The sequence below is a fragment of the Triticum dicoccoides genome, chromosome 2A (genome assembly GCF_002162155.2).
Source record: "Triticum dicoccoides isolate Atlit2015 ecotype Zavitan chromosome 2A, WEW_v2.0, whole genome shotgun sequence".
Taxonomy (NCBI): Eukaryota; Viridiplantae; Streptophyta; class Magnoliopsida; order Poales; family Poaceae; genus Triticum; species Triticum dicoccoides.
The window spans coordinates 587,500,605-587,511,931 of record NC_041382.1 but is presented as its reverse complement, the minus strand read 5'-3'; the positions used below and the strand labels follow the sequence as shown (position 1 = coordinate 587,511,931).

Sequence of the window (11,327 nt, the reverse complement as noted above, 5' to 3'; positions counted from 1 at the left end):
TACCATGCTCTTTAAACGTTTATGAATTGCCATGTGAACATCATGTGATTTTCTAAAACTTGGCATGCTATAAAATATGGTAAAAGTAATTTTACCACACTACAGATTAAAAAATGCCATGCTCTTAATAAAAGAAAAAGGCATGCTCTTAATAATAAAAAGGGGCATGTTCTCACTAACAAAATTGCAATGCTCTACAATGCAAAATAAAAAAATGTCACGCTCTTTATAATAGAAATGCCATACTCTTTCAAATAAAAGCGCCATCTCTTATAAAAGTGTCATGCTTTACAAACAAAATTCCATGCTCTTTATACAAAAATGCCATGCTCTTAATAACAAAAATGACATGTTCTTTAAAATAGAAATGACATGTTCTTAATAAAGAAAATGCCATGCTCTTAAAAATAAAAATGTCATGGTATATAGGAGTAGTACATTGTAAATGCCATGATTTCTCAAAAAAAAATCATGGTTCCTCCACGAAATGCCACGGTTTCTATAAAAAAAATGCCATAGGGGCTCCCCAGAAATTTATGACAAAAGGCGTCCTCTGTGTATTCCTCATATATGTTCGTAGGGCCAGTCCAGCCCAGATCATTCTCCGGCCCATATTAAACCCCCATATATGTTCCTCCACGAAATATCTCCCGAGAAATTCCTCATATATGTTCGTAGGGCCAGCCCAGCCCAGCCCAGATTAAACCCCCATAACTCGGTCTCGGGTCCGGCTCCGACCCAATCTTCCCCACTCCTCGCCGCTCGGTGCCGGTGTCTCCTGAACCCTCCTTCCCCAAACCCCTACCTCCGGTGCCGCCGGCCCTTCCTCTCCAAAGGCAGGCGAAAATTTCGCGCGGGTGATCGGCAAAGGGATGGCGGCGGCAGAGGGGGAGGCGAGCCGGCTCTTCCGCGTCCGGCGCACGGTGATGCAGATGCTGCGGGACCGCGGGTACCTGGTGCTGGACGCCGATGTCGACATGACCATGGGCGAGTTCGTCGGGCGCTACGGCGACCCCGTGCGCCGCGACGACCTCGTCATCAACCGCGCCAGGAAGGACAAGCCCGACGAGCAGGTGCGTCCCCTCCCCCACCTCCTCCCCGCGATTTCCGTACTAGCTAGGGCGTGGACTGATCGACGGTGTTGGCAATGCCGCTCCAGATCTACGTCTTCTTCCCGAACGAGCCCAAGCCCGGCATGAAGACGGTCAAGAGCTACGCCGAGAAGATGAAGCAGGAGAACGTCAACAATGGCATACTCGTGGTGCAGCAGGCGCTGACCGCCTTTGCCCGCAACGCGGTGCTCGGGTTATCGCAGGAGAAGGAGAAATTGATGCTCGAGGTCTTCCAGGTCGCGCTCGACATCCATGCCTCGTACTCGTCTGACTAATATCCAGTGCCTCTCGCCATGGGAACCAGTGGCTGACGTTTAATGTATTGCTGTCCTGCAGGAAGGGGAGCTTCTTATAAACATTAAGAATCACGATCTGGTTCCCGAGCACGTGCTCCTCACAAAGGAGCAGAAGAAGACGCTGTTGGAGAAATACACTGTGAAAGAAACTCAGGTCATACAAATTTATCAACCCTTTGCTCACTGTAACTGACCTGATATTCTAATTGATGCAATCATGTCATTATGTGAAATGTATTTCTGTTTGAGCCATGTAAGCCGTTAATAATCATCTGTGAACAAACAATTATAGCTAAAAACCACAACCCTGTATTCCAGCATACCTTCATGTAGATATTCCAGATGGTTGTGCTGGGATGAAACACATTATTGATTTGAAAGAAAAGGTTCCCTCTACTTCCTCAAGCTATATTTCACCAAACTAATGTCCCTCGTACTTAATCCCAAGTGGAGTATTTTATCTTATCCCATAACCTGGTTTACATAGATGTTTTTTTGTCCTGAAAACAGCGGTTTTGCATGCTAGTATGCCACATAGGTGGCCGAGGGTTTTCTTAGACACCAAGTACCAGGATCATATCCCCTAATAATGCAATAGTAAGGATGCAATCTTATATAATCCTACTTGCAGAACTACTAGGTCATATCCCTATGTCCGCTGCAAATAGTTTCTGATAATAAGATCCATATACATATGCGGATGAATATCCTGGTCAGTGTTGTTTTAATTTGCTTTCAGTATGACAACTGTTAAGTCATGTATGTTTGTTACTCTTTAAATCATTTTGACTCAACAATTATGGTTGTTCATAATTTAGAAACATGTGAATTCTATATTATTAAGTGTAGAATCGGGATGAGCAAGAAACTGATCATGCGTAAGACTGTAGCTGAGGTGCTACTTTGATGAAAGTAATATGGTGATGTCATGAATGGCTGGGAATGTTAGACACAGGTGGTAGCAGGATAAGCTAGTAGGATGTACATGCCAGAAGCTCTTCTAGAACTTGAAGAATGATGCTATATAGTCTGCTTCGGATGTGTTCCTTTCAGAGTTAATGTGTACTTAAGGATTCTTAGATATATGAGCATTATGTTTCGCATAGGTTAGTGAGTCTATGGGTGTTCTACTGACACTGGTGTGGTGCATATTTTCTACAGTGATACTTGGTCTGTTGGGTAATGTTAGAGACAAGTGTACTAGAATTTGTTACTCTCATATCAGTTTTGGTGTACTTGTTTGTTTGCGTGCGTTGTTTGTTAAGATTAAGATGCATAATGCTCTGAAGTTAGTAGGAAGCTGTGTTGGTTTAAGTGTTGCTTGCCCTTTTTACTTGGTAGTGGTTGAACGATTTGCATTGGTCACGTTTTGCATTCATCAATTTTCATAATCTCATTCTTTAGAAAAGTTTGGCCCCAGATGTCTTCCTTTTTGCCGTAAAACGGCAGGTGCTCTTCCAATCAATAGTATAAGGAGAAATGTCTTATGCACATTAATAAAGAAACAGATATTAGCCTTTATTATTATAGTGGTACTCTAGGTTCTGATGCTCTTGTGCTGTCTTGTGATGATGCAGCTCCCTCGGATTCAAATCACGGATCCAATAGCAAGATACTATGGCATGAGGCGTGGACAAGTCGTGAAGATCACCAGGCCCAGTGAAACTGCTGGAAAATATGTGACGTATCGCTATGTTGTCTGAGCTCAAGAGCTTATCTGGTGCGCCGGGGCAATTGGTGCTACCGGTGCACCGGACACCGGTTGCACACCGAAAAATGTTTGAAAAATTCCAAAATAAATAAATAGTGCATTGACACAACAATGTTGTCAGAAAATTTCATATCAAAATTCGAAACATTGCACTAGATGCAAAAAAGGCAAATTTGACATCAGTGTGATAATTGGCCAAATCTGAAGCCCAGCTTATATTAGGTTCACATTGATGTCAAATTTTTATCATTTTTGTATCTCGTGCAATGTTTCGAATTTTGATATGAAATTTTCTGACAACATTGAACGATGTTGTGTCGATGCACTAGTTTTTTGTCCGGAAATTTTCAAACATTTCTGGATGTGCAACTGTGGTTCATCTGAGTTCCACTACATTCTCAAGGGTCGAGATGTTCTGCAAGCACTGCCAATTAAAATGCTTCCTGTCCTCAGTAGTAGACACTTGTTTTCTCGAGGAACAGAAGTTACTTTCTGAACTGCCTTAGTGCCTTGTCTTTACATCTGCTTGTCAGTTTGACATGACTCTGTTAGCTAGCATCTAGACATAGATTTCGGTAGTTCCGTTCTTTTTCAGCGCTGTTAAATAACTCTTTGCTACCCGAAATAGTCGGTCTGTTTCAGAGTTCACTTTAGTGCTCCTGTATTTAGCCAAATATATAAATGGTATGACCATTTAATCTGGTATGGTTGTTTGTTTGACGAGCAAAGCAAAGCTTGCAGCATGAGTTTCCCCTCCCGGCATGCATGAAGTATGGTGAGAATGGCAGCGGTGTGGTGAACCTCGAGCTATTTTGCCTTCCCTATGTGATGTGATCAACCTCAATTTTTTCCTTTTCTGGTTTCACATTTGCTCACGGCTGACCATATGCATGCTGGGAGGCAGTTGATTATCAACCTCGCTTGCCGCAAGGGTTGTTCAGAGGGAGTCCAGAAGGACTGCCGTATTATATCTGTTTGGTTTGGTTTGGTTTGGCCTGTCACTTGTGACCAACCACTAATCAAGATAGACAAAACATCAAGATTCTCAAGCATTTTAAGAAAATCTGGCAAGATGCCTGCAAATGCAGACAAGGGTACTTCAACAATTTATGAGCCACAATGCAATGCCTAGGCACGCGGTGGAGGCGTTAAAGCAATTATCTGACATTGTCGTAAGTATTCCAATATCAACAGACAATGGGCCACAAATGTCAACAGGGGTTCTCCAACAACTTTTGAGTCACCTTTTTTCTGTTGAGAAACCAGTGGCGCATGTCGTCGTATTATTTTGAATGAAACCTATCTATTAACATGCTAAGCTCCCAGATCTCCCTAGATCTGGAGCTTCCTGGTGCGTTGGGGGTCTGTGGGGTCGCTGGGGCTCACCTGTAAGGGTGTATGTCATTGGTTTGAGGGTTCATGTCTGTTTTTCTTCTCTTTTTTTGCACATTTTAATTCATGAACGTTTATTAAAATTAGTGAATATTTTAAACAAATAGTGAACATTTTTTAACTCACAACATTGCTTACATTCATGAACACTTTCAAATTTGTGAGCATTTTGGAGACCGAGCTCCATAGAGCCCTTTATTTAAAAAAATTCAAAATTCATAAATTTCAGTTTCAAAAAAATCGGAAAAAATACACATGTATGCAAGGATATAAAGTGTATGTGTGGAAAATTTCAGGATAAAATACCTTGAACTGTGAGCTGCAAAAAAAATCATGGACTTCAAAGAATAACAGTACATATGTTAAAAAGCTCCAGATTTATCTTTTTTGTGTAGCTCACATTTTAATGTATTTCGACCTGAAAATTTACACACATGTACATTGTGTATCTAGGTATAGGTGTATTTATTTTCAGAATTTTTTAAGCTGAAAAGTTTGAATTTTCAAGTTTTCAAATAAAGGCCTACATGGAGCTCGGTCTCCGTTTGGCATTTTCGGTGGAGCATGGAGTCATTTTCTGTAGATGGCACTCAATTCTAAGTCATTTTGATGCAAGCACAATAAAAGATGATTTCTTCTGAGGTAAAGACAGAGAAAAACATGTCCATTTTTTCACACACAAAATAATAATAATAATAATAACATGTCCATTTTGTCTTTTTTTTTGGAGCCACATGTATTTCACCTGTTCGGAAAGCCCCGATTGAGCCGAACTGCAAGGCTTTCACCTAAAAGCCCAACCTTCCCAAGCGACGGCCATAGCCAAAAACCCTAACCCGCCGCCACACCGCCCTCACGCCATCCTCGCCGGCGCCGCTTCTACTCACCGAGTCACCGACACAGGCCAAAAACCTCGCGCGGGGGCATCGGAGGCGGGGAAGGGATGGCGTCCGACGGGGACAACAAGCGGCTGTTCCGCGTGCGGCGCACGGTGCTGCAGATGCTGGGAGACCGCGGGTACTCGGTGAAGGACGAGGAAATCAAGCTGTCCCTGCACGAGTTCGTCGAGCGCTACGGAGACCCCGTCCGCCGGGACGAGATCGTCATCCATTGCGAGAAGCAGGGCGACCCCAACGACAAGGTCCCCTCCCCTTCTTGCCTTCGATTTCCACGGTGGGGTGTCTTCTGACTGACGGTGTCGCTCCTGCCCTTCCAGTCAACGTCTTCTTCCTCGACGAGTCCAAGACCGGCCTGGCCGTGGTCAGGAGCTGCGTCGAGAAGATGAAGCTGGGGAACGCCACCAATGGCATCCTCGTCCTGCAGAAGGCGCTGACCGGCCCGGCCAGGACCGAGGTCGCACAGAGCAAGAAGTACCACCTCGAGGTTTTCCAGGTCGCACTCCTCCGCACCCCTGTCTGTCCACCTCCTACTCGTATGACAGAGACCAATAGCTAATGTTTGATGCTGCCCTGTCCTGCAGGAAGGGGAGCTTCTTGTAAACATTACTGAACACCATCTCGTTCCGAAGCACGAGCTCCTGAGTGACGAGGAGAAGAAGGAGCTGCTGCAGAAATACACTGCCCACGAAACTCAGGTCAGATGAATTTGCATATTCCTTTTCTCTGTGTCCACCAGCCTGATATCCTAACCTTTGCAAGCATGGTACTATGAAAAAAAATGTTCTTTTTTAAGCCATATAATACATGAGATGAGATGGTTTATGTAGAAAATCTATGAACAATTAAATTATCGATAAACGTGACCGCGTATTCCATCAGATCAAAATGTATTTGCGCATTACAAATTGATTGTGTGAAACACCCTATGAGTTCTGCAAAGGTTCATTTCTGTTCCCTTGAAGTATCACTATAGGAGCACTTCCCCTTCCTCTGTTTAGACAGAGACAATGTTGCTGTTTTGGTGCTCTTGAACATTGTTTTGTACTAACACGCCAGCAGGCAGATGATGTGGCCGATCGAATCCTACTTGCCTAACTACCAGGATCATATCCTCCTCGCAAATATCCTATTATCCTATTTCCCTAACAATAGTAATTGGATATCATGGAGTCTGCACATAACCCTGTTAGTTTGCAGGACTTATGTGTCACGTTGGATTGTTTAGTTTTAGTTTATCTTGGTTCCAAAACTACGGTTGATCCTAATTTAGGAACACATGGATATTGCATTGCTCAGTGGGGATTCTGGGTGAACGGCTTTTCTGATAGGGCAAGAAATTGATGCAGTCGGCAGTAGGATAAAGTAGTAGAATGGACACCTAGGGAACTATTATAACTTGAAGGATGGTATTCGATAGCTTGCTTGGGAAGTGATCCTTTTGAGAAGTTAATACGTAGTAGTGACTAGTGAATGGCTCCTATGAGCCTATTTGGGACTGCTCTGCTCCTTAAAATTCAGCTCTGCTCCAGAAAACACAAGCCAAACGGGGTAGCTCCACGATATGCCGCTCCGCAAAGAAACTAGAATCTGGTGTACAACTCCTAGTTTTTTATGAAGCTCTTGAGGGGGGTGCTCCAAAAAAACTCTAGAAGCTGGAGTCGGGGGGAAATTACCCACCACTGTCACCAGTAAGTGGATACCCCTTTGTTTCTCCCCTCTCATCCAATCAAATAGATCCTTTCCACCTAATTTTCCATTCTTGAAGCTGGAGCTAGATGGAAGCCAAACATTCTCTTTGGTAGTGCTACAACTTCTGTATGAAACTGCTCCAAAGTGGATTTGGTGAAGTGAAACTGATTTTGGTGAAGTGGAGCAGTCCCAAACAGGCCCTATGTATATGCGGCTTATGTCTGCATATGTTGGTTGATCTGTGGGTGATCAACTGACAAGGTTTAGCTGCATTTTTTCTACTGTTTTAAATGCTTTCTAGGATAAAGTTAAGTATACCAGTGTACTGGCCTGATATGTTGGTGATGTTCATCTGAGTAGTTTGTTGTTTTGAAATCAGTTAGAGGGCTCATTTGGTAGTGGCTGCATAATTTGCATCGGTCACATTTCACATTCATCAAGCTTTGATACCTCAGTTCTGTAAAGGAGCTTGAGCCCTAACAAACAGAACACGGATACTTGCCCCAATCTTTTACTACAGTGGCACTCTATGTTCTGATGATTTGGAGTTATCTTATGATGCAGCTCCCGAGGATTCAGCTCACGGATCCGGTAGCAAGATACTACGGCATGAAGCGTGGGCAGGTGGTGAAGATCACCCGGCAGAGCGAAGTCGCCGGAGAATACGTGACCTACCGCTACGTCATGTGATCCTCACCACCATATCAAGGCTTGAGGTTGGTCTGGGAATTAAAATGGTTCCTTGGTCGCCAAACCCTCCCAGTACTAGAAAGAAGCATTGCTGTGTGTGTGTGGAGGAACCAAGGTGCTCGCTGAAGTGGCTCGGTGCCCCTTTGTCTGTATACTTGCTGGCAATTTGACATGAGTGTAGTGTGTTGTGTTAGCTAGAAAAATAGGTTTCTCTGTAGATGTGTGGTGTTCCGTGCCTTTCTGTTGTGAAATTCAGTTACTTGTGCGCCCCGGTATTTTGACCAGATGGAATGAGTATGCCTTTCTGGGACTCTAGAAATAACTTGACTGTATTGAGTGGTATCGGTTAAGACTGGCAGCAAAGTGGCCAACCTCGAGCGAATTTGTTGCGAGTATGTCTTTTCTGCAGAGATCTGGGCTAGCTTTTCCTCTGCATAAGCCGAGAAGCTGGAAGCTTTGTTTTTCTGGGGTTAAAAGTCTATCGTTTGGAACCTTGGCGTGGCCGTCGATTTTGATGTATACCAGCATAGTAAAAAGACGTCCCGTGTCTTTTGCTTCAGATTTTGACGTTTCTACAGTTGCGGGAACTGCACGGCAGAGAAGTGGCTGGCAGGATCCTCCGCTCCTTTGTACGGAGACTTGTTCGCAGTTTAGCTGCCAAGAAAAATAATCATCCTAGTCCTAGGGAAAAAAAACTAGTCTTACTACCAAGAAAACCGCAAGTCAGTCAACGACGGGGACATACATGGCTAGGGATGGCAATGGGTACCCATTACCCGCGTACCCTGTGGGTAAAAACCCTATTAGGGTAAGGGTATGGGACAAAAAATTACCCATGGGTACTTAAATGGGAAAATATCATACCCATCGGGTAGAGAGGGTACGGGTATGAGATCGTATAACCCATGCCCGCGTACCCATGTACCCATCTAAATGTTAACAGGTGGGTTTCCGTTAATATCCCAATGTATTGATTTCCCCTCTTAATCACGCTAGGTAAAAACTCTAATGTGTATTCAAATTATCTCTATAATTTATCATGATTTTGTGAACTTAAAGTGTATGCATATGTGTTGTTATTTATGATTATGTGTTCTTATTTATCATTTTTATATGTCACTTTATAGGAAAGTATTGTTGTTTATGAGAATATGTTGTTGTACATTGTTGTTTAAAATGTGTTGCTATTAATAATTTATGATTATATGTTACCTTTTACAACTACTTTCTACTCAATTGATGTGCTGTAAACACGGGTATTTTTACCCACGGGTATCCATATACCCTGTTGGGTGACGGGTATGGGAAAAAATTGTACCCTTGACGGATATGGGTATGGGTGATGGGTAAACTCAGGGCGGACGGGTAAGGGTATGGGGTAGCTCCACCCGTACCCATACCCGGCGGGTGCCATCCTTATACATGGCCGATGTGCTCCTCGCCTCAGATCCCAGCGCTCGTGTCTGAATCCGCACTCCATCTTCCTCCCAATTAGCAAAGCGTCACTTGGCGAAAGAATATCTCGCACGTCACATCCAGGTCCCCTGCTGTCCTGCCTGCGGGCTGCGATCGGAGGGACAGGTTTAATCAGTACCGTGATCTTCATCCAGTGGATTTGCGTCGAGCAGGGCGCAGCGCCAGCCGCCCTCCGGGCCTGCCTGTTTCATTCCCATTCCCTCTTTTGTTTTCTACTCCCTCCCTGTGTTCGCTGTTATTGTAAGATGTTCTTCTACCCCCTCATATTAACTGTCGCTGATTTAGCATGAAGTTATCGAATGTATATAGACCGCCAGTGTGCTTGTTCACTCATTTCAGTCCGTATGTGCTCCATATTACAAGGGAGGGAGGGAGTAAATTATAATCGTGTCAAAAAGGAAAAACTGCTAAGCATCCGCGGACAGTTCGTGTCGTATGCGATAACAGAGCTCTCATGCGGTTCTGTTGGTAGCATTGCGTAACTTGCAACGTATCCGTACACGAAATTCTGCACGGCACGGCTCCTTCGTCCAGCCATGGCGTTCCAGCATTCATGGCGACATATTAAGGAGCCGGTCAAACACAGCGTTCGATCAGACCATCGTTCTTCGCTACCCTTCTGTTCATGAATCGTGCAGGCCCCCCTCCCCCTACCACCGATCGTGTGTAGGGGCAGGCCCAGCGCCGGTGTATCCTACAGACAGACAAGGCACGCCATCATTGCGACCGATCCGCGGATGCCAGCTGCCGACCACCTCCAGCCTTCCAGGTCACACTACTGAATCAATAGCACAACTACAAGTTACGAGCAGATAACTCGCAGCTGTGCTTGGTGTTCAGCTCAGACTTTCTTTTTTTGCAGGTGAGCTCAGACTTTAGAGAGGAGTAGAACTCGGTTCAGTGGCTGAGGATGATCAGGCCGGATTTGCCGGAGGAATAAAGATGAGGTGGCAACTCACTAACAAGCAGCAAAAAGCTAGCCGAGACACAGGCAAAATACATCTTTACACATACACTAGTCCAATTCCCGCGACAAGCTTTGGGCAGAGGGGTTAGGTTAGTCTAGCCGCGTATTTTGTCTTTTCTATGCGCAACATGCAAATCTGGGCAGACTTGTACGTGCATACAGTACAATAATAGTACAATAACTGCAGGCGACAGCCAAGCACAGGATTCAAACAGGGCCGCCATGGTACATCTGTCTGCTCCGCTCTGCTCTGTGCATCCCCACCTTCCCACAGCGATTCTCAAGGGGAGTAAAATAAATGGCTGAAATGCCGCCACGCCGTCCGTCCCACCACAGCTCGTTTTCTCAGTTTCAAAGTTTTCAGCCGTCCAATCCAAGCATTGAAGTACGTGCTCTTCTGCTAGTCAAGAGACCGGCCGGGTAACGCTCGCTATCGCCAGGAAAGGTCAAATTTAGGACTCTGATCTGATCGTGAGAGCCCGCGATGGTGACAATTATGCATGCAGACTGGGCATGTGCGGTGGAACAACTGATTATTGTTATCAATCACAAAGAGCTGACTTTCAAATCAAACATAGCATACAATATAGCAGGAGGGCCAGCCAGATAAGAACGGAGATAACGCGGGTTTAGGGGGAAATGGAAAGCTAATAAAATTTAAAAGTCAGGTTGACGATGTCTTTCGCACATTACAATGCTTCAAAATCGGTCTTCGGAATACAGAACAGAGGCTGGTAAATGGTCCAAGGTTTGAAAGGTATAGGACAAAGACACATAGCTTGGAAATGTATGTTGAAGGATTTTATTAGCACCCAAATTGGAGTATTGCCAACAACGCAGAGCACATGAAATATATGAGAATGAGATAGGGGATATCATATCATCCAGCAAATTCACAACAGAGAAAATGGTACTCCCTCCGATCCAAAATAAGAGACAGATGACCAAAATGAGAGACAAATGAGATAGGGTACATCATCGAGCAAATTCACAAAACCGCGACACTTATTATGGATCGGAGGGAGTAAATGGGATTAGCATGCTACATAATGACCATCTATGAGTAGGAGATAACAGGGTGCTACAGAACGGCCA

The 11,327-nt window shown here is 44.5% G+C and overlaps 2 protein-coding genes across 2 annotated transcripts; both read left to right on the top strand.

Moving 5' to 3' along the window:
* Window positions 1-731: 731 nt before the first annotated feature.
* Window positions 732-3,824, top strand: LOC119355541 (DNA-directed RNA polymerases II and IV subunit 5A-like). Its single transcript, XM_037622360.1, has 4 exons — window positions 732-1,073; window positions 1,160-1,348; window positions 1,449-1,562; window positions 2,986-3,824. Exons 1-4 carry the CDS (start codon window positions 873-875, stop codon window positions 3,109-3,111), a joined length of 630 nt encoding a protein of 209 aa, XP_037478257.1. The 5' UTR covers window positions 732-872; the 3' UTR covers window positions 3,112-3,824.
* Window positions 3,825-5,298: 1,474 nt separating this feature from the next.
* On the top strand, window positions 5,299-8,165 carry LOC119355542 (DNA-directed RNA polymerases II and IV subunit 5A-like). The gene is made up of 4 exons (XM_037622361.1): window positions 5,299-5,652; window positions 5,727-5,903; window positions 5,992-6,105; window positions 7,664-8,165. The coding sequence occupies exons 1-4, from the start codon at window positions 5,455-5,457 to the stop codon at window positions 7,787-7,789; spliced, it is 615 nt and encodes a 204-aa protein (XP_037478258.1). The 5' UTR covers window positions 5,299-5,454; the 3' UTR covers window positions 7,790-8,165.
* The last annotated feature ends 3,162 nt before the right edge of the window (window positions 8,166-11,327 follow it).

Bases quoted from the DNA above. Each gene is read 5' to 3' on its own strand.
- LOC119355541 (XM_037622360.1), top strand. From the start codon at position 873: ATGGCGGCGGCAGAGGGGGAGGCGAGCCGGCTCTTCCGCGTCCGGCGC. The intron at 1,074-1,159 runs GTGCGTCCCCTC...ATGCCGCTCCAG, and splicing joins AGGACAAGCCCGACGAGCAG to ATCTACGTCTTCTTCCCGAA. The intron at 1,563-2,985 runs GTCATACAAATT...GTGATGATGCAG, and splicing joins ACACTGTGAAAGAAACTCAG to CTCCCTCGGATTCAAATCAC.
- LOC119355542 (XM_037622361.1), top strand. From the start codon at position 5,455: ATGGCGTCCGACGGGGACAACAAGCGGCTGTTCCGCGTGCGGCGCACG. The intron at 5,904-5,991 runs GTCGCACTCCTC...CCTGTCCTGCAG, and splicing joins ACCACCTCGAGGTTTTCCAG to GAAGGGGAGCTTCTTGTAAA. The intron at 6,106-7,663 runs GTCAGATGAATT...CTTATGATGCAG, and splicing joins ACACTGCCCACGAAACTCAG to CTCCCGAGGATTCAGCTCAC.